Here is a 23603-nt window from a genome sequence, read left to right as displayed (position 1 = left end):
AAAACTTCTCTAGACTTTGAGACACTGGAATTCTCACACTTATAGGGTTAAGAATCAAAAATTGCATTTTGAAATAATTTGTGTTGTTGTTAAATTTGGAAGCAATGTGTGACTAGAAGTTGTAAATCAGTTTTAATAAAATAAATTTTATTATTCAAGAAAATGAGTTTTTAGCAGCAATTACTACAGTAAAAAGACTGAATGAAAATTTTTAAAATTAATGAAAAACAATCAATTTCTGTCATTTCTGAATTACTTTAAAGCCCCATGCAAAATATAAATTTTTTCCCTTAATTCATTTTTTCCCCCTATTTGCAATTCTTCTATAGCAAAGTAATATGGGGGGAAAAATAATAGAGAGGGAAACTTCTAATATACATTGTTACGTCATGGCATGCAAGAGCGCCACCTACAACAAATGTGATCTTGTACATTCGAATGCTGTAACCCGTTGAAAGCGGTTGCACAAAATAAAGCCTGAATAACTACATAACGTCATCCGTATTTTCTTCTAATACATCCATTTTTAATCGACGATAACATTGGTCAAAAGCGAGCCGGAGCAAATACCATGGATAAAAAAGTTGAAAAAAGCGATGACCGAGAAGCGGTTTCAGAAAAGAAACTAAATAAACTGAAAGGCTCGATAAAAACTACTTTGAAAAGAATCGAAAGTTTTAGTGCCGAAAAGTCCGCTTCGAAAGACATTAACGCAATGGAATTAGAAGTGAAATTAAGGAAACTTGGACAATTGCAAGCACAGTTGGACAAGATATCCGAACAATATTGCGGTATTGAAACGTCGGAAGATATAGAAACCATCCTAGAAAATATTGATCAAATAAATATAAGGATTGAAGAAACAGAGGTAGGTCTGAAATTGCTATTAAATTCAATTAAAGATGAATTTAAAATTAACCCTGTTTCAAAGGATAATGCAGTAACTAAAATCCGACTACCGGAAATTCCATTACCAGAATTTTCTGGAAAAATAGCTGATTTTGCAAATTTTAAAAATTTATTTGTTAATTTAATTAGCAACAATGAGCAATTAAATGATTCTCAAAAGCTGTATTATCTCCGTGCATGCTTAAGAGGAGAAGCTAAATTATTAGAATCGTCTAGTGATAACTTTCAATCACTCTTTAAAGCATTATCAGATCGTTATGAAAATCAACGTCAATTGATAGACTCTCATATATTAGAAATAATAAATTTTGAGAAAATTAGTAGAGAATCTGCTAAAGAACTGTGTGCCTTAATAGACTGCGTTAATAAAAACATCAGAGCGTTAAAGGTTCTTACATTCGAACAAAATAAGCTATCTGATTTAATGCTTGTAAACATCATTCTACAGAAAGTAGATAAAGAGACAAGGAAGCAATTCGAGCTTTCTCTAAATACGGCAGAAATTCCTGCATTTGAAAATTTGATGAAATTTCTAGAAAAGCGAAGTTCTTTGTTAGAAAATATTAACCGTATTCCTAGTAAATACGAAAGTCCACAAAATACGAGCATATTTAAAAGAACGAAAACACTTATAGTTAATAATAAAAATTCCAATGCTAAAGCTTGTATTTTATGCAAAAACTATCACGCACTATTTAGATGCGTTACTTTTCAAAATATGTCTATCGATGACAGAAAGAACTTTGTTAGGAATAACAAATTATGCATTAACTGTCTTAAACCTCACCCGGGGATCTGCAAATCAAAATATTCTTGCAACATTCCAAGTTGCGGTAAAAGGCATAACTCGCTCATACATGATGAGTCAGCTGAAAATCGCGCTACCACTTCAGATTCAAGGGCACGGGCGAGCGAAAGCCAAACAGATGCAGAAACGAAACCGAAACTAAACGTACTAACCGAAGTATCTGCTTTGACGTTGAATCCGAGAGAGACTAAACAGGCGATAGAAGGGAATAAATCAGTTATATTAAACACTCTTCTTATTTATGTGAAAACTGCAGATGGTCGGAGAGTTCAATTAAGAGGGCTCTTAGACAATGCTTCGACTTTATGTATTCTTCGAGAAGATGTAGCTACAAAATTGGGAATCAAACTAAAATCAATAAAACAAGGTATAACTGGTATAAATGGAATTACGCAGTTTATTAAACACGCTGCTAACATTGAAGTATCAAATCGAGATTATTCATTTTCACACATGGTGAAATGTTCTATTCTTCCTAAAATAACCGATGAGATTCCTGCATCGAAATTAAATATATCTGCATTAAATATCCCCTCTTCAATTGAACTAGCTGATTTTAATTTCCACACACCAGGTCAAATTGATATACTATTAGGAAGTGAGCTATTTTTTGAGATTTTAAAACCTGAGCAACTTCGTCTGCAAAATGGAGATGTAATATTACAAAATACTAAGTTTGGTTATTTAGTTACAGGCATTCTTCCCCAGTTACCTCAAAAAGCCAATTGTTATCTCGTAAGTGAACCAAATTTAGATGAAGCAGTTAAACAATTTTTTGAATTGGAATCATTGCCGGATAATGTTAAAGAAATAACAAAGAGTGAAGAAGAAATTTATTGTGAGGAGCATTTTGTTAAAACCTATAAAAGAGATAAAACTGGAAGATTTATAGTTCAATTACCCATAAAGGAAAATGCCGCATCATTACTAGGAAATTCCAAAGAAAATGCAATCAAGCGCCTAAATGGTATCTGGAATAAATTAAACAAAAATAATACTATGGAAATCTTATATAAGGAATTTATGCGAGAATATGAGAGTTTAGAACACATGGAGGAGATTAAAATTGAAGCTGATAGCAATGTGAACTATTACATTCCCCACCATGCGATATATAAACCTGAGAAAACGTCAACTCCCTTAAGAGTGGTTTTTGATGCAAGTGCAAAAACAACAAGTGGATATTCTCTGAATTCCATTTTACTAAATGGAGGTATTATTCAGCAAGATCTTTTTTCCATAGTAAGTAGATTCAGAAAGCACAGATATGCATTTAGTGCAGATATTAAAAAAATGTACAGACAAATACTGATCGATCCCACTCAAAGAGACTTACAGCGTATTGTCTGGAAATCAAGTGCTGATTGTCCAGTGAAGATTTACAAACTGTCTACAGTAACCTATGGAACAGTTTCTGCGCCATTTTTGGCTACCAGGACCTTAAGAGCTTTAGCAGATGAGGAAAAAAAGGACTTTCCTAAGGCTGCAGATGTGATTTGTTCTGATTTCTACATGGATGACATTCTGTCAGGTGATGCAACGCTAGAAGATACTAAAAATCTTCAAACCCAGATTTCTGAACTCCTCGGAAGAGCTGGATTTGAGCTTCACAAATGGGTCGCTAATAACTCTAATTTACTACAAAACCTGTCTACCACATCTTATTCATTTTCGAAAGAACAGGGTGTTCTGTAAAAACATTAGGTATGTTTTGGGATCCAAAAGAAGATTGCTTTACATATAAGGTAAAGATCAAGCCTAAGGACTCTTTTTCAAAAAGGGAAGTGCTGTCAGAAATAGCGAGTCTTTATGACCCACTTGGACTTTTAGGCCCTCTCATTACCAAGGCAAAAATATTTATCCAAGGACTTTGGAAGATAAAATTGGACTGGAATGAAAAATTACCACCTGATGCAATGACAGAATGGAAAAGGTTCTACATAAAACTCTCGGAAGTAAACAACTTCAGAATTCAAAGGTTTATTCTACTTCCTGATGCAGTTCGCATTGAGATTCATGGATTTTCTGATGCATCAGAACGTGCCTATGCTGCTGTTGTCTATTTAAAGTGCTTCACCCAATCTGGACAGTTTAAAACTAGTCTAGTGTGCAGCAAATCCAGAGTGGCTCCATTAAAGTCACTTACCATTCCCCGACTTGAACTGTGTGCTGCGTTGCTGTTATCTAGATTAGTGAAAAAGATAGTTCCAATTCTGCAATTACCCATTGATGTTATCTCACTGGGACAGACTCTACTATTGTTTTGGCGTGGATCAAGACTGAGCCCTATAAGCTAAAAACATTCGTCAGCAATAGGGTTGCGGAGATCCAAACGCTCACATCAGATTGTCATTGGAAACATGTAAGTAGCAGAAACAATCCTGCTGACATTATTTCTAAAGGATGCAGTGCAGATGAACTCATAAGAAATAAAATGTGGTTTGCTGGTCCAGATGAACTTACTGATGAACCAGTAGACAATCAATCCATGCAGGATTTTGCTTTTGTTGATGAACTAAAATGTGTTGTGACTCTGAATATTAATGACTCTAATTCAAATTTTTATGATGAACTCTTTAATCATACAAATAATTTCATAAAATTAATTAGAATAGTTAGCTTTATTTTCAGGTTTATTAGCAACACTAAAGCTAAGGAGTCTCGTAATAAGATAAGTAAATATTTAACTACTGAGGAGCTGCAAAAAAGTACTGAATATTTAGCTAGTGTAGCTCAGTTGAGTGAATTTAAATCAGAAATAGATGCACTAAATAAAGGTAAAAATATTTCTAAAACAAGTAAGTTAAGATCTTTAGATCCATTCCTAGATGAAAAAGGATTACTTAGAGTTGGCGGTAGACTTAAAAATTCTGACTTGCCATTTGAATCTAAACATCAAATAATTTTACCCAGTAAACATACATTCACAAAGTTACTTTTTGAGCATGTACATAAAAAATGTCTACATATTGGTGCACAAGGTTTGTTACATCAAATTAGACTACAATACTGGCCCTTAAATGGTAAAGGTATTGCAAGAAAAATTGTCCATGATTGTATTAGATGTTTTAGGCAAAGGCCTAGGGTGTTAGACCAGTTAATGGGAAATTTACCTTCAGAAAGAGTAACTCCTAGTTCTCCATTTTTAAATTCTGGTGTAGATTTTTGTGGTCCTTTTCAAATAAAGTTTAAAAACCAAAGAAAGGGAATATATTCAAAGGTTTATGTAGCGATTTTTGTATGTTTGTCAACTAAAGCTATTCACCTAGAAACGGTAACAGATTTGACGACTGAAGCTTTCATTGCATCTTTAAAGAGACTCTGCGCCCGTAGAGGCCGCATTGCAACATTGATGTCGGATAATGCATCTAATTTCAAGGGTGCAGCTTCAGAATTAAATCGCTTAAAAAAACTAGTTTGTCAGACTAATGAGACTTTAGCCAATTACCTATCCACAGAATCAATCCAATGGAAATTTATTCCCCCTTCTCCCAATTTCGGAGGCTTATGGGAAGCAGGAGTAAAATCATTTAAACACCATCTTTATAGAACTTTAGCTAACAGTAAAACAACTATTGAAGAATTTGAAACAATAGTAATTCAGATTGAAGGTATACTTAACTCACGTCCCTTAATTCCATTATCAGATAATATTAATGAATATGAAGTTTTAACTCCTGGACACTTTATCATTGGACGCCCAATAACTTCAATACCTGAACCGGAAATTGTAGACATTTCTGACAATAGGTTGTCGCGCTGGCAATATACTACCAAATGTGTTCAAACAATTTGGAAACGCTGGAAAATTGACTATTTGAACCACTTACAGCAAAGAAATAAGTGGCAATTCAAAAAAAAATAATGTTAAGGTCGGATGTTTAGTATTGTTAAAGGAAAATGATTTGCCTCCTTGCAAATGGGCAATGGCTAGAATTTTAGAGATAATTTATGGAAATGAAGGCAGAGTAAGAGTTGTTAAATTAAAAACTAACACAGGTATTTTTACACGCCCTATTTCAAAAATTTGTCTCTTACCAATAAGGGATAACTTTGAAAATTAAAATAGTTAAGATAGTTGTATATATTGTATGTACATAATAATTGTATTTATATCATGTTTAATATATAAGTTTAATTAATATAAATTTAATATATATTTTGCAATTTTGTTGTTCACTTGTAAATATTTCATCTGAATAGTTTATTTGGTTTTAGAAAATGTAAGCTAATTGTTAATTAAAGGTGTTTTGAAATCTTGCATATTTCAACGCCGGGCGGAATGTTACGTCATGGCATGCAAGAGCGCCACCTACAACAAATGTGATCTTGTACATTCGAATGCTGTAACCCGTTGAAAGCGGTTGCACAAAATAAAGCCTGAATAACTACATAACGTCATCCGTATTTTCTTCTAATACATCCATTTTTAATCGACGATAACATACATATTGATTACAAAAATAAAAATGTTTCTTAACAAGATTGAAAATATATAAAGTTTTTTAACTATTCCCCTTACTGAGAAATAGCCCTATTTATCAATTTGACATTTTTTTATACCTCAATTGATATTTGCATCTACAAAGGTAATTGAGTTCTTTTCCATTGAAAAATGTAACTTGTAATTTATTTATGTCAAAGTTTTCTAAATATTTTTTCACAGATAAAATTTTTAAATAATTCTCTTTAATCTAAGAGCAATTTAAATACATAATCATAATTCACTGCAACTATTCCATTCATATGCATAGAAACATTCAAACAAATGAAAAATAAAATGAAATCTCACTATTTGGTAAAGTATATTTGGTTAAGAAGGCATTTTTGTTGCAGAAAAAGGCAATCAATGCTGCAACAAACATTATAATGAAAAACCACTTTTAATAATTGGATTCAAAGAGCACCTAAAATGAAAAATAAAGAACTAATCATTAAACAGCTGATTAAAAAGGGAATTTTTTAAAAAGACTTTAACTGTAAAGAATTCTAATGACTTTAATTGAATTTGTTTCAAAAATATTATTATAATATAATCCTTGAAAAAAGTTAAATAAACTGAATTTTTTGAAAGCACATTGTAAAAAAAAAAAAAAAGACTAGTAGAAATAATGAATTTAATGTTTATGATTTCAAACTCAGTCTTTCTTTTTTTAATTCATGCATTTTGATAACTGAAAATTTCTGATATTTCAAACTTCTTTTGTACAAGCATGATTTTACATCAAATAAGATATTAAATGTAAAATAGAATATGAAACAGTCTTCGAAAATGACAAGAATTGAATTTTTATCTACACAAAGTGGAAAATAAAATATAATGGCTTAATAATAAAGTAAAACAAAATTTATGTCTGAAACATAAATATCTGCATCACTCTCAAAAAATATCAGGCAGCCAGAATTAGAAATGTTGGGTTCAACAATAAAATTTTACTAAATTAAAAAAAAAAATCGCAAATTTATGATTTTATGACAATTTGCTGAAATAAGTATATTCATTTGCTGGTTATGGTTATTTTTGTTTTGAAGTTTTTTTAATATTCTAAAAATACTTAAAAATAAACAATTTTGTAATTTAAAAAACATTAAATACATTATCTTCATCATTATTAATAATATTTCAATTTAACAATTAAATAAAGAAATTTAAAAAGAGACTTGTCTGCATGACAAGACACTGGTTAATTTAGTATGTATGAGAAACATGAAAAAAATACACAGAATCTAAAGAATGTATTTTCAGTTTATTAAGAAATATATTTATAAAAAAAGATTTACTCACTTTTAAGTAACAAACGATCCATGCTTCGTATGTATAATTGGCACTTAACTTTCAGTCTTAGCTACAAAAGTAAACACATTTAATTATTTTAGGAAAATTAGGTATATAAGGATAGATATATAACAAATGTTTTAAATTTTAATTCTTGAACATGTAAAATCGCAATAATAATATATTATAAATTTGTATGTAATAAAAGAAACAAAAAAGAGATTAGATATATTTGTAAGTCTTGTATAAATAAATAAACTATTATTTGGAAGTATACTAATATAAAGATAAAACAATATTTGCATACTGATGAAAATATGACTATGTGCTAATTTTCATGCAGTCATGGCAGTTAACTATGCATGTAGGCAGAACACCTGACAACACCATGTATGTTAGCATCTCTTATTTCTTAGCTAGTTACACCAGATTAATTGGATTTGATAAAGCTACAGAAACTGCATCTATACTTAAAACATTATTTGAAAGTTATGAATAAACAATTAAACCTCATGGATTTTTTTTTTTCTAATTTTCATAATTGTTTAAGTTAATAAGTACTATAATTTATATATTTTTTTCTATAGGAGTAATTTAAGTTATCACTGTATTTGATACACACTTTTATTTAACTTAATTGATTTTGTATTTTTAAAGATGGAATTTTGTAATCAATTTCCATTTACTGTTTGATGCATTTATGTTTTGAAATTTTGTACACTTTTGTGTTCTACATGCATACTATTGGTGACAACATACTACTTTAATAGTTTTAAAAAATTATCCATTAATTCATACACTTAATAAAATTGATAACATGTGAATAACATTATTTGGTATTGTACTATTAAAAAAAATTTTATGATTCCATTACATTTATAATAATGAATTTATAAATGAACAAGTGAAAGGTAAAAGATATTTTTAAAATAATTTTTTATTCTTTTTAATTAAGATTACTTATAAATATAAAATGAGAAGTTAAAATAAGAGTTATTTTAAAATTTGTTTAGAAATGCAATAATTTTTTTTAAAATAAGTCTTACATTTCACCAATATTTGAAAAAGATTATTCAAATATTGGTGAAATGAGAATGAAATGAATATTGTATATGCTGGTTAAGATTGAATTTATCTCCATGTAGAAGGCAAGCTTACTCTTTATCAAGTTTGCTCGCTAAATACAGTACAAATATATACAGAAGCATACTTTCATTCTACTTTTTCCCCCCATTTTTACTTCCATTTTATTTTTTTAATTCAGCATTTTTACAAAGAAAATTTACATTTTGTTACTGATGTTATAAAAATATTTTAACATCCATTAACTGCGATTAAAATTCCAGAATGATAAAAACCATTACATTAACAAGCTTGCTAGGATTGGAAATTTGAAGTGCAATTTCATTATTGATGTTTCCTTAAATGTTCATGTCACGAAAATTTAATGAAATTCAGAAAAAACCAGCACCTAACAGATGTCAAAAACAAATGCAATCTATGTTTTCCATCAAAATACTGAAAAATCTAAAATAATATTAAATTTCAAAATTTCAAGTATCAGAAGAATAATCCAAAAGGAGAAGTTCCACAATATCTACAAATAACATCTAATTCATTAGCACAGTACATACAAATAATTATTTATAGTTGATTATATTAAGAACTATATATTTAGATTATATAGTTCTTATTATTAGTGTTATTTTAAAAAAATGAAGAAGAATAAGGATAAAATAATAGAGATTCAAAAAAAGGTTTAGACAAGTTGATTTTTAAAAATTTTAATTCAATTCAAAAATTGTTATTATCATGAAATTTTTCAATGTATAAAATATATTCACAGAAATGTTTATCATATATCCACTAATAATGCAAGAAATTTGATCAATTTATTTTATAACAATTATTAAAAGTTATATTTTGGAGATATGAATTGACTACAAATAGTAGTAATACTTCCAACATTTTAGCTTTTCAGTTTTATTTTTTACATGTTAAGAATCAATATTTTTCAGCAGTACATAATGTTTAATATAAAACAAACCTTTGAGTTTACCGATTTCCTCCAATATTTCTTTACATTTTTCTGAAATCTCTGTACTTCTCATTTTTAAAACTTCAAGATTCTGTTCAGATGATTTCAGTTCTGTAGAAGAAGGAGCAAAAAATTATAAATAAAACATTTTATTCAAATAAAATGAAAACTTTAATGTATGATAAAAAATTTTCAATCAGAAAGCAAAAGCCAGATATTATATATATATATATATATATATATATATATATATATATATATATATGAAATTTTTATAGATTTAAATTTCAGTACAGTTTAATAGATAAAGAAAATGATTATATTTTCAACTAAAAACTATCATTCCAAGTGTTATCAATTCTGCTATATTCACAATACCTATCAATATCATTTGATAATTCAAAAAAGTTTTTAACCAATTGTCTCCAATAGTAAGGCAGATATGTCTCTACTATTATAAACAAGAAAAAATCAAATGAAGAGTTATTCCTACATCATCATGAAATATGAATTCGATAACCTGAACATTTAAATATGCATGTTTCTATAAAATAAACCTAATTTGGAAATACCTGCTTACAGATATAACTCATTTTTAAGCCTTAGATGCCAAATTAAGCCACATACAATATTTGAATCAACAATAACTTCCTAATTTAATTTTTTTTTATTACTTATCTCCAGTAATTTTAAAATTGTCAACTTTGTTTGCTTTTATCCAGCATCTTAGTTTGGTAATATTTTAAATATTTATTCCTCCCTTTCCAAATGAGGAATAAATTATGTCTTCTTAGAAACAACAACAATAAAAAATAAAGATTCATCTACAGAATGCTACTTTAACAAGTAAACAATTAGCTACATTCTCATAAAGAAATCCACAGGAAACCTTTCCCACATATCTTTGTCCCAGAATAAAGAATAATAAAAATAAATATAAAGAATATTTTAGTCAATGCAAATGTTTTCAAAAATGACTTCAATCTTAAAGAACAAAAAGTATATAACCTGGAGATTTTTATTCCTTACTTTTAATTAAAATCAGAAAAAAAAAAATATTTTTGTTTCTTAAAATTTTGTGTTATATAATTTATTAGTGAAAAATAAATTGTACTTATCATTAAAAAGACAGTGAATTATTTTATTATTGTCAACATGTGAAGTCATGATTTTGAAATACAGAAATTTCATTTTTCAAAACAACAAGTTATATAGCAAAGATACACAAACATTTAATTAAATTCAATGTTAATAACATTTAACATTGAATTTTTAATATTGTTTCTATTAAAGTTATCAATCTCAAAATTATTTATTCTCTTCCAACTTTTTTTTTTATATCTCTTCTTAGATTTAAAATAAATATATGAGATATCCATTTTCCCCATGATGTTTTTTAAAAACGTTAAATAAATACCAATGAATAAAATATTTCATTGAAAGGATTTCAATCATGTTTTAAGTATTATATTTTGTATTCTAAAATATTTTTCTAATTCTTTTTAAGAAAGAAGAGATTGTATCATAATTAATAAATTTGAATTTCTAATACATAAAATTATCTGAAATAATGTAGAATAAAAAAAATTTCAAGACTAAGTACTCATAATACTTTGAATTGACTATAATAGTTTTTTAAAGTAAGGTTTTTTAATGATTTTTATTTAATTTTTCCTAAGTATTATTGGTTATCTGACTTCTCAACAACAGCTCAACAACTTTCTTCTTTTTATCTCAATTATTTAACCCCCCCTGGCATGTATCATAAAACCATTGATACTCCATTTTTCCTTCATTATTTCTGATGTTTTGTAGCCAATATGCATGCATTCTCTTTTATTATTAATAAAGACAAGTCAAAACCTTAATTAGCATTTTTCTTTGGAATATCCAACAAGACTAAGTAAATATGAATAATTTTTAAATAAAAAAACAATCCTTATTCATTTGTTTTAAATTACATATATATCATTAACTGAAATATTGCAACAATAGAATCATGCCTACCAGAAAATTACAAAAAATAATTAAGCAAATATATTCAAATTCATTACAAATAAGTGCATATATGTGTGTGTAAATCAATATTAAAAGAGGAAACAGAATGTGAAAACAAAAGAACAATGCTTCAATTTGCTCATCAGGGAATGAAATCAATGTGAATCACAATAGGAATTATAGCAATTTCTGTAAACAATATCAGACAATCAAGTGAAATGATATTGTTTCCATCCTAATTGCAATAATAGACAATGTTATAGAGATGGAACTGCACTATAATTAAGATATAAAAATAAGGAGGGGGGGACATTTTGTTTATTTTGTACATATTTCTTATCTACTCAGAAAATTGTTTAAAATTTAGACAGTTAAAAATAATCATAACTGTCTTCAAAAGGGAATTTTTTCAATAGATGCTTCAAATCTCTGATAATAATAATCACAATGAATGTGTGCGTGTGCCAATAAGTATTTGCACTCTATAGGCTAGAATGTTCAATCTAGAGCTATCAAAGCTTAGTATATAAATACTTCAGATGAAAATGAGCATCTTAGAGCAATTTTTTTGAATTTTACATTAATTAAAATTCAGCAAAATGTTGACATTTTTTCTACAACATCTAAAAATTATTAACCGCACAAGGGCGCCTGGGCCACGGGGGCGCCAAAATTTATAGTTCTTATAGTTTTTTTTATTTAATGTTACTTAAATAAAAGTTGTTAATTTTATGCTAGCAATTTTACATGTTTTGCATTTTCTAAGCAATAAAATGAGATTTTATTTTTATTTTATATTTTAATTTAGTTTTACTTTTATTTTCGTTTGTGTAAAATAAAATTTGATTGCCGCTACGAACAATAAAAACACGTTCCGTGTAGAGTTCATGCTACCACACGGAACATGTTAAAAATATAAGAATTTGTAACATGTAACAACAGGAATTGGGAATGTTTTGTATCGGCATATATTTATTCTTTATGTGCTGTGAAGCTGTTGCAGCTGAACGTCGTTGTTGAGTTTGCTTTTTTTTTCGTAATGATGGCGGCGGCACCACCGTGTGAGTGTGCCCGTGAATTAACAGGGAATACTCTTATCTTTGCGATGTTTTACCAAAGAGGATATGCCACCTATTGATATTTTAAATGAAAACAATCTTAACGATACATTTCCAAATATTGGAATAGTTTTACGGATTTCTTTAACCCTTCCAGCTCCGGTGGCTACTGGAGAAAAAAGTTTTTCAAAACTTGAAATTATAAAAAACTACATGCGATCTACCATGGCGCAGGAGAGATAACCGGACTTGTCAATTATATCCATAGACAGCGAAATTTTTGATAAATTAAATATAAAGGAATTTATACGAGCGTTTGTAACTGCTAAAGCTAAGAGAATCCATATTTAAATATATTTTCTAATTCTTATATTTTACTTAAAAAATGTTTTATCCTCGTCTTGTTTTTAAAATTTTTGAAATAATAAAAAACAATAAGATAATTTAAGTAATAATAAAAAACAGTAAGCAATAAGACAAACGTGTTTTAATATTATAATTTTAAAGCTTTTCAGTTCGAAAGTCAAATTTTGAACACTATAAAAGAGTATTTCACATATAATGTGCAACAAAATCCCATTAAGGGGCGCCAAATTTCAATTTGAACATGGGTGCTTAATACCCAAGTGGCAGCCCTGTACAGCACAAATATTTTTATATCATTTTAAGATTGAAAAAAATTATTTCTCCAATTATATCAATTTTTGCTACTTTAATAGTTTGTTTTAAATATTTTATACACATTTTACTACAATATATTTAATTGTTGAAGAAAAATTCAAATTATTTACATTGTTGAAACAATATAATTATTTGTCCTTACACATCCTGGCCTTTTCTCCCATTGTTGATGACCATGATATAAAGATTCAGCTTAATTTTTCCATGTTGAGAATGTTTTAGTATGATACTTATGATAAAATTTTTGAATATTATGACAGTTACAGCTGAAGGTTAACTTCAGAAGTAAGTAATGATGAATATTTTTTAGTGTTTGTACATGCTTAAATACTTTTAGAGTAGTGCTGTTTTAGCTTGATATTTTGCTTCACAGCAGTAAGCTGCATATTTTTTTTCTTATTAAATGGGCAAAAATTTATAGAATTCTCTGATACATTATGTAAATTATGAAATATATTCTGAAAAATATGCAATGCTTCAAAAATGAATTATCCTTTTTTTATATATATATTTTATGAAAGGTTTCAATTCCACAAGAATGTTACTAAAACAAGTAAAGTTTAATCTTCTTCTTGTTCAAATTAAAATACAAATTTTTATCAGAAATGATAGAAAATTAATGAACCGCATAATGCTACAAGAAAATGGTATAAGATTTTTAAAATACATGACTATAAAAATATGCAATTTCAAAATACTGTGCTAAGGAAGCAATTAAGGGGGGGAAAAAAAGCAGAAAAATATGAAAAAAATTAAAATGTAATCTACGATTGCAAATTTCAAGTTATGTGAGAATATGATTATTTTTTAAGTAATTATTTGTCTTATTAATTTACATCATTAACCAATTGAAACCAGCTTGAAACAATCATGAAACTTCTCTATCAGTCTATCCCGCTCTCTCTCTCTCTCTATATATATATATATAATTTTTTTAAACTTTCATTTTCAATTTTTCCAGCTGGCAAACAAAGTTTTGGAGCTATGATCAGCTATGATGTCATAGTTCTACATCAACCTTTTAAAAACGCACCTGCTTTCAAAGACGCATACATAATAATAATAATCCAATACCTGTAAAAGCAGATAAAAAAGATATGCGATTAAAAGATGGTGATGATGAAAATTGGACTTTTATGCTTTTTTCATTGCCTACATGATTTCGAGCTTCAATATTCATTGCTTACATTATTTCGAGCTTCAAACCCCCTAACCAAAACAACATCATGTTCTCACATGATAATAAATTACAAAAGATTCAATTGAAACTTTATGTAACTATTACTTCTTTTACATAACCAATAATTCTGGTGAACAGTTGATTGTCAAAAGTTGCTAGTTAATGATAAAATTTTACATCTTTTTAGCATCTATTTATACTTTTTATGAGACAAATTTATAATAAAAGATATAAGAAGGAATATATAATAATTCAATATTAACCATTAGCTTTGATCTCTAACAGATTTTCCAATCCCTTAATTTCTTCAATAAATTTTCCACTCGAAGGATTTTTTTGTTCTTCTAACTAAAACATATAAACAAGAAGTTATAATAAATTTTAAAATGTAAATACAATAATAGTATATATTGATAAAAATGAATTATAAATACAGTCTACATTTTAAAAAAACTGCCTTAAAAATATCTTTTTAATACGAATATATATGAATCATAGTACAAAGAACATGTTTGTAACAACATAAGAGAAGAGAAGCCATGAACATACAGAAATTGCTACAAGATGGGATGCTATTTATGCAAATAAACTGTCATTCTTCAATCATAATTCAAGGAAAAAATTTTAAAAAAATCACTTTATATAAATTTAAAAATAGATAAAAAATAGAATTAATAATTGTGCAAAGTCTATTCAATTCAGGGATTTTAAATCTTTTTGCACTTCAAACTCAAATTTCTATATTGAATGTGTGCTTATTTTAATTGTGTTTTTTTACACATCTTACAATAGCCTTTTTATTTTCAATAATTTATATAAAAATACTTTTGCTATTATTTATATTTACCAATTCTTATTGCTGACATTTAATTTTTATCAACAAAATATTGCTTTAATTCTTTCTTTTGAGGCAGAAGAAAAATCAAAGAAATATATATATATATATTTCCATTATCGGTTCTTTTACTTTTGTCTTTGCCTCCCCTCTTTTTTGAAACTTTGACTAGATTATATATATTATTTTATTGACTAGATTATGTTATATGAAGCTCTTTTTATATAAAATAATTAAATAAGCTTGTAAGATTCTAATCTATTAGGTCTGAATATGTTTTATCAATAAAATAGCTTCTTTTGAATACAACACATTAATAGTTTAAATTCTGACATACGAATTTCTTTGTAGTCTGTCAAGTTTTTAAAAAAGTTAAAAAGATTGGAAAAAAATTTTTTTAACAAAGATCTAATGTAAAATTTCCTAAAAAAAACTACTGATTTTTTTTTCTTGTCAGATTCTAGTACAATCTTCACTGCAAGACATGACTTTCTAGTATAAATTTTTCTTTATTCATATGTTATGGAGGAAAGAAGGAGGGGGGGGGGAGAGGAACAGCATTCAACTAATTTTTCTTTAAACTGACAATTTTGATATTACCCCCTACACACTTGCAATGGTATTCAATGCCTGTTCAGCATTAGCTATATTGCTGAATGAAACATTGCTTGAATTTCAGATAATTTTGAATAACATGAAATTCTGCATAAACAGTCTATTGCAATTAGACCAAAAATGGCAAATAAGTGAAAAAATTATATAGCTTTTAAATTATGAACAAATATTCTTCTAAGTTTCATTAATTTAGAACTAAAAAATTCACACCTCTGGGAGGAATCTCTCCTCTTATGTCCTTCTAAAAATTCAGAAAAGTTCAAACAAAATAGTTATATTTGGCATTTAAAACAAGTTATTAATATGACTGGTTGTTAATATAGATAATTAATTATTCTACATATTTCATTAAATTAAAACTTATAACTGGCAGAATTTTTCTGTAATAGTATATTTTACATAAAAACAGTAAAATGTGACCTTTTTTTCTGTGACAGTTTTCTTTTAGTTATTTGCATCAAATAAAAATTTGATTGAACTTTGAACCTTGAAGTGTAATAAATTCTATTTAAATAAATATTTGTAATATTGTGTTGTTTTATGTTCAGCTTTATTACTGGTTAGGCCTTTCCTAAAATATGTTTGTGCATTTCATTTTGGAAGAGAAAAACATGCTAGAAAGTTTGAAATTGAATCTCTAAAAGCATCAAATAATGCAAAATATTCTGTAAATGCAAAGTTTGGAACATAATCTTTTAAATTAAGAATTTATGCCTATTATCAGTATTGTAAAAACTTTCAAATTTTACCCCAAAATAATTTTTTTATTTAAAAATATTTCAGCTATTGATTTTTTTCTCTCTAAATATTTTTAAATAATTTTTTTACTGTTTTGATTATATAACATCATTATCTGCTCCAACAATGCACATTGCCTCAACATTTAGGCAATTTTGATCTTGGATACTAATACAATGAAGGTTATTTTTTACATGCATATATTTGTTCTAAAAATTTTATTGCCTCTACAGGTAATTAAGAGATTTTTTTTGGACTATTTTGGTTATTTCAAGTCCTTAAGCAAAATGTTCCGAGACTCAAATATTTGTATACGAATTTCTATGTTAAATTATGTCCCTGCTATATTTGCCCTATATTGTTTCTACCCGGGAAATGTCCAATTGGTTGAAAGGTGACAACAAAAAAAATTCAAGTGAACTTCTAGTTTATTAAAGCAGTCATATTTCTTCTCATTCAAGTTTTCTTTATGGCATTGTGCAAAGCAATGGTGAGTCCCTTTTTCTTGTTAGATGTTATTATAAGAAGAATTTTAGGTACTGAAGATCTCAATAATATTTTACTGGATTTTGGATGAATACATGCACTGCCTACAATTTTTTTTCTTCCCATAGAACCCTAAAATTGTATATTTTAAAAAAACTAATCATATAAAAGAACAGAAATGAAATTTTGGCATCTGTTCAGAATAAAAGAATTTTGTTTCAGAACCACAAAAATTAACTCTGATGAAATTATAATTACACTCATAACATTGCAAAATTCTTAATCCTTCTTATTATACCTCTAGTCTTAAATAAAAGCATGTTACAATACTCGAATATATCCTCAATAGCAAAATCATGTAAATTACAAGGTGAATAAACAATGCACATTATTATTCAAAAAAGCTGCCTTGTTCTAAATATTGAACTGAATATGTTATATTTCGTGCATTAATATCAATTCAATATATAATATGATTAAGAAAGTCATTGTCTTAGTCATGCCATTTTTTTTTTTTTTTTTAAAGCTTGCGAAAGCCAAATTTTGCGTATCAGCTATGATTCTCTACAAACACAGCTTTGTAGTAGTCATCTTCATCATCTCATGCAACTAAGCCAGATGCCAGGGAGGACAAATCTTGCATATCAATATAAGTGAGCAATGTCTCAATATTACTTTGAATTTCTTACAGTGCATTTCAATAAGTTGCAACTTTCTCAATTCAACATCTTTTTTAACAAGCAGAAAGTATTAAATGCATTTTTTTTATTTGCCTCACAAATGTATTGAGTATGGGTTGCAAAACTACCTATTAAGAAAGCTATCACAGAAACAACTATCTTGTATAGTGCCTCTAATACTTTTAAGGTTTCATTGGCATTTCATCACCAAGTAAGGATCAAATCACACCTGTTCATGCTCATATAGCAAATTATGAAGAAGCTGCACCATATAATTTACAAATCACTCAGTTGCTTTTTGCTAATACACAATATTTATTAGAAGAATAATTGACAAGATTAGATGTAAAGGAAATGTTCTGTTGCAAGAAATATTTGAAGCATTTCTTTAATGCTTGCTGGAATAAGACCAATGTAATAACAAAGTTTTTGATTCACTGTAGATAAAGTTAAAATGTCTTGTTCATTTAATCAACTTTGTCAAAAACTGTTTTTTTATCTTCATAACCATTTGATCTTTAACCATACAATTAATAATGGTAGATTGACATCAAAACTGCAGAGTAGAATAGTGATCTGCATTTGAAGTATCCAGATTTGGCTATCATTATTACTGAAATAGACCTTAGAGTTATAAAATGTTCTTAGACATTTCCTCCATGAGAGTGTCCAGAAAGCAAGTGGAGGATTGATTCTTCAGGTTATGCATTTTTATAACTCGCAAGTGTCATTATTCTTCATTACAATGCCGAATAATCCAGGATACAAGATAGTCGAATGGAAAATTGAAAACCTCCTAAATGACTGGTGATATTCAGAAATATTTAATTTCACTCTGCAAATCTGCATTGCATTATTCTATTACACAATTATTAAGTGTAAGAACTATCAAGGCCAAATTATAATCCAATACTGTAGTAATATGCTTCATTGAAGAAAAAAAAGAAAAAAAGAAATGATATTATTATGAAGGGACAATTACATTATCTAGAAAGAAAAAAACAAAACAATTTTTGCAGTATTTTTAAATAAAAATTATACTGTGATACAATATGAACTTATTTTCAGGCTTATGATGGTTATGAATGGTTAATATTAAAAATTATGGCCCAAATTTTATATTTACAGAGGATTTTAATTTGTTTAGTATTTAGAAAGTTTTGATTTAAAAATTTCTTAAAATGTTGTCTTCCAAAATAAGATGCACAGACTTAAAAATTTTTTTTTAAAAAAAGTGCTAAGTTGTATAAATTTTTAAAGGCATCACTGATAAAATAAAGCATAAAACAATGCAATATTTTTAATATTCCACTAAATAGTATTTATATTTTTATGCTTCACTTTTCACAGTTCAGTTAAACTTTTATTTGACACATTTCAATGAAAAAGATTATGATAGAAAGAATTTCATATTTTACTGGTATTTTGAAGTAAAATACATTAATACAGGAAAACTAAGCCAGATATAAGTTTTAATTTAATGTAATAATATGAAAAATTAATCACTTATACTTATAAAAAATCATAGTTGTCATTTGTTTTATAAGCATAGAGGTAAACATTTTATTGCATTTTTTTTTTTTTTTTCAAATCTTTAAGGAAGAAGCTCTCCCTTTAGAGGTGAGAGCTTTTTGATTCTCTGTTCCTGAAGGTCAAAGAAATACTTGATCAAAGTTTAAAAAAAATATGTAAATTTTTCCTTCCATTTTATTTAATTGCAATGAACTGAATGTCACAGTGAGCAATTCACAAAAGAAAGATGATGGTGGAAGGGTTAAGAAAAGGCCGGTTTCAGAGAAAATCAAATTTAATTCACCCTTCTACGTTATTACAAAATATCTTTCTTATTACATTGCTTCATTATCACAAAATTACTTTTGTAATTGGGTTTTTTCTATCTATTTTTAATGCCAACTTCTCAAAATAAAAATTAAATACAAAAGAATATTACTTTATCTTCTCTCATTATTTTCTCAAGATCTTCTGTAGCTTTTAGAGCTTTTTTCATTGCTTCTTCAATTTTGGAAATAAGATCATATTCTGCCAAAATAAGCATTGCCAATCTTCGGATAACACTAAAAAGTAAAAGTTCATCAATGTTTATTAGAGTCTACACATGGATGCATTTCATATATAGTAAATAAACAATAGTAAATAAACTTTTTTTAATATTGTTAATGAATGCATGAAAATCTAAATATACATGCATACAAAAAAAGGAAAAAATTGTCTGCATCTTTGAAAACAAAATTTACATATTAACATTTCATTATTATAAGTTCGTTAATGTTTCTTAAATGTCTCAAAAATGAAAACTAAATTGAATACATAAAAAGAAATTACAGGCTAAAAAAAAGAGCCATTCCAGCAATATAGTAGTTTCTTTGTGATCGATACAGCTTCATATTCATCTGCAGTTCTGCTTCATAGTCATGTGGATGCTTACCAGTATATTTCACCATTTCACGAACTGAATCTGAAAATGAATAAAAATTTGCAGCCTGAATAAAAATAAGACTTTATATTTTATGTAAAAATATTAATACATATAATATAAATAAATACTATTACCTATCAAAATACATAAAAGAAAAACCTTGCAATTAATAAACTGACAATTGTTGCAAGATATTCATAAATATGAAGGCAGTGCTTGAATAAGCAATTTGTTTTCTCAATATTACTCTTGGTTACATATTCGTATTTTTCTTCTCTACAAAAATCTTTAAATTAATTATAATCCTTTTTTTTTTTTATTGTTATGGACAAACATTCGTTTATTGTGTGGACAGAGATTAAGGATATAAAATAAAAGGAATGAAGCAAAACAGACCCTCTATTGGATTTCTCTTCCTTTAAATGCTTGTGCTTTCTAATAAAAAAAAATGCATGTGTAAAATAAGTTACTGTTCCTGCTTCATCTAGCCAGTTCAGAAATTGTTCATTCTTCTGAGTGCATGTTCATTATGTAATAGTCTAATATAGATTATATGAACATGTCATAACAGTGTAGATGCAAAGAAAGAGATTAAATGAAATTTCTCCAGTCAACATACATTTAAATTATACAATAGAATATGCAACTTACAAATTCAAATATATAATACTATAAATTTATATCCAGAAAGTTGCACCAATGATATTGTGATTAATATATGTGCTAAAATTTTTGCACTGATTTCAGAGCAATCACATGCCGCCATGATAAAGAAATTGAAATGCTTTTTCATATGAAATCACTAAAATAATAATAAAAAAAATTTCATTTCATTTTTACTTAAAAATTATTTATTATTCAAAGAAAATACATTTCACAGTTTAAAATTAAAATGTATTCATACATGAATGAAACCATTAAAAAAAAAAGTATGCAGGAACTTATTTGGAAATTGCAGAATCAAAGTGGAAATTTCCAACCCTGAGTGACCAAAAAGCTACAAATAATATGGGACTGTGCATAACATTAAAAAAAAAAAAACCTTTTATCAACATTTTATGTACTGAACCCTCACAACAGGATTCATCTCATAACTGGTAGTGGGACTGTCAATAAATTTCACCAGCAATAATGTATCTCCTAAAAAATGCCAAATAAGCTGCACCAATCTGGTTACTTGTTGCCATCTTTTGAGGACATTCTCATTTAGATCAACTAAATTAGGCTCACTGATTGAATTTATAGGTCTAACTATTAAAAAGTGTGCAGGTGTTAAAGCATTTAAATCATCAATATCGGTTGATAAGGGACATAAAAGTCTAAAATTTAAGACCCTCTATTTGGATGCACACAGTCAGGAATTCCTCATAGGTTAAGTTAGACTTCCCCACTACTCTCTCTTAAGACCAATTTTACAGCAGCCTCCCACAAAACACCAAAAGAAGGTGCTCTTGGAGGAATGAATTTCCAGTCAATTCCTTCACTCGATAAGAAACCTGCAAGATTCTCATCATGCGTTTTAACCAGTGTTAGAAGTCTCTTAATTTCTTGATTTGCTTCCACACAGGTTGTGCCATTATCGGAATACAACTTTGTACACTTACCTCCACGGCTAAAGAATCGCTTTAATGTCGCAATAAAGACGTCAGATGCGAGATTTGTTACAATTTCAATATGAATTGATTTAGAGACAAAACATACAAATATGCAAATATACATTTTATGCAATACGCCTTTCTTCTGATTGCGATACCTGATCATAAATGGGTCACAAAAATCTACACCAAAGTAATTAAAGGGATAATCTGGAACTACTCTGTCTCGGGGTAAATTACCTATTAATTGAGTTGTAGTTATTGGTTTGGCTCTGAAACAAACGACACACTCGTGCATTATTTTTTTCCACAAGGACCTACCATGTAGGGGCCAAAACTTCTGTCTTACACAGTGCAGAAGTGAGGATGCATCAAGATAAGGATTTTTCCTATGGAAATACATGATTATATTTGTCAATTTATGATTACTGGCCAAGATTGCTGGGTATTTGGTAACATAAGGCAAATTTGAATTGCCAAGGCGTCCACCTACTCTCAATATCCCATCATTGTGTAGGAAAGGATTTAAGTTTTTGATTTTACTATTTGGCAAGACACTCTTATGACCATGGAGGTTTCGAATCTCAGCCGAAAAACCTCCCCTTGAAACATTCGGATCAATCCAGTTTCCGTCAGGTCCAGTTCTGAGGCACTTAGAGTGCCAGACAGTATCACAGATGATTTCACATTATTTAGAAATCTTAATACATAGTTAAATACATACATAAATAGCTTATGCGAAGGATTTTTACATAATTATTACTCCTACACAATATATCAGATAAAAGGAACTGCTCGCAATCTGCTAACACATTCACACTAGATACAGACATTTCAGACTTCACGGTCTTGAATTCACTGGAGTACTCAAAGTCGTTCAGTAGACCAGAGCTTGCCTGCATATTGAATAAATTACATTGCTCAAGAAACGGTGGGCCTCTCCACCATAATTCTGATTTCAGAAGATCGTGAGGGCATAGCCCACAAGAAATAAGATCAGCAGGATTTAGATTCGATGGCACGTGAATCCAATTACACTTTTCAGTCAATCTTTGAATCTTTGATACTCTATTAGCTATAAAAGTCTTAAGTTAATTTTTAATCACTCTAAGGCACTCGCTGAATCTGTATGAAGCACGGTATCACTAATCTCTAATTTTATACTGGAGCGTATTTTCTGCATAAGCTGAGCGACAAGAACACAGGCGCAGAGCTCCAGTCGAGATATTGAAATAACGCGAATAGATGCCACATGTGACTTGCTTGTCAGAATAGTCACGTTTGCACGATTGGTCTGATAGAAACACTTCAAGTAAACGGCAGCTGCGTAGGCCGCTTCAGACGAATCTGCAAAATCCTGAAGGACGACTCTTAATCATGCGTCGGTCAGAATAAATCTACTTACTTTCGCTGTTTCCATGAACTTGAAGGTGGTCACAAACGCCTTAAATTCTTTGGCAATTGGATCTGGTAGCACATCATCCAAATCCAGTTTTTGCTGCCATAGCCTCTGTAAAAGGACCTTTGCTCTAGTTAACACAAGACCTAGGAAACCCAGAGGGTCATAAAGCCTCGCTATAATACTCAGTACTTCAAGTTTAGTAAACGGTAGTTTACTCAAAATTGAGACTTTAAACACAAAACAATCCTGTAACGGCTTCCAAATGATGTTTAACGTTTTCACAGATAAGTCGGACTCAGCTGAGAAGGAATGCTCGACGTCGAACGACAATGAACTCTTTAACAACTCGGGAGAGTTAGAAAACCAC

At 28.5% G+C, this 23603-nt stretch overlaps 1 protein-coding gene across 4 annotated transcripts in view; it reads right to left on the bottom strand.

The window, feature by feature from the left end:
- Positions 1-6325: 6325 nt before the first annotated feature.
- The window catches only part of LOC129966830 (B-cell receptor-associated protein 31-like), a 32650-nt gene continuing 15372 nt past the window's right edge, over positions 6326-23603 (bottom strand). For all 4 annotated transcript variants that reach the window (XM_056081411.1, XM_056081410.1, XM_056081412.1 and 1 more), the window contains 6 exons: positions 20146-20278; positions 19754-19877; positions 14712-14796; positions 9541-9642; positions 7503-7563; positions 6326-6624 (listed from right to left, as the gene is read on the bottom strand). In XM_056081411.1, the coding sequence (XP_055937386.1) occupies positions 7547-7563; positions 9541-9642; positions 14712-14796; positions 19754-19877; positions 20146-20278 (461 nt within the window). In that variant the 3' untranslated portion in view covers positions 6326-6624; positions 7503-7546. The remainder of the gene's footprint in view (positions 6625-7502; positions 7564-9540; positions 9643-14711; positions 14797-19753; positions 19878-20145; positions 20279-23603) is intronic.

The sequence above is a fragment of the Argiope bruennichi genome, chromosome 4, assembly GCF_947563725.1.
Source record: "Argiope bruennichi chromosome 4, qqArgBrue1.1, whole genome shotgun sequence".
In the NCBI taxonomy this organism is placed as follows: Eukaryota; Metazoa; Arthropoda; class Arachnida; order Araneae; family Araneidae; genus Argiope; species Argiope bruennichi.
Note: the sequence above shows the minus strand (reverse complement) of the source record. Positions and strands in the feature narration are given on the sequence as shown.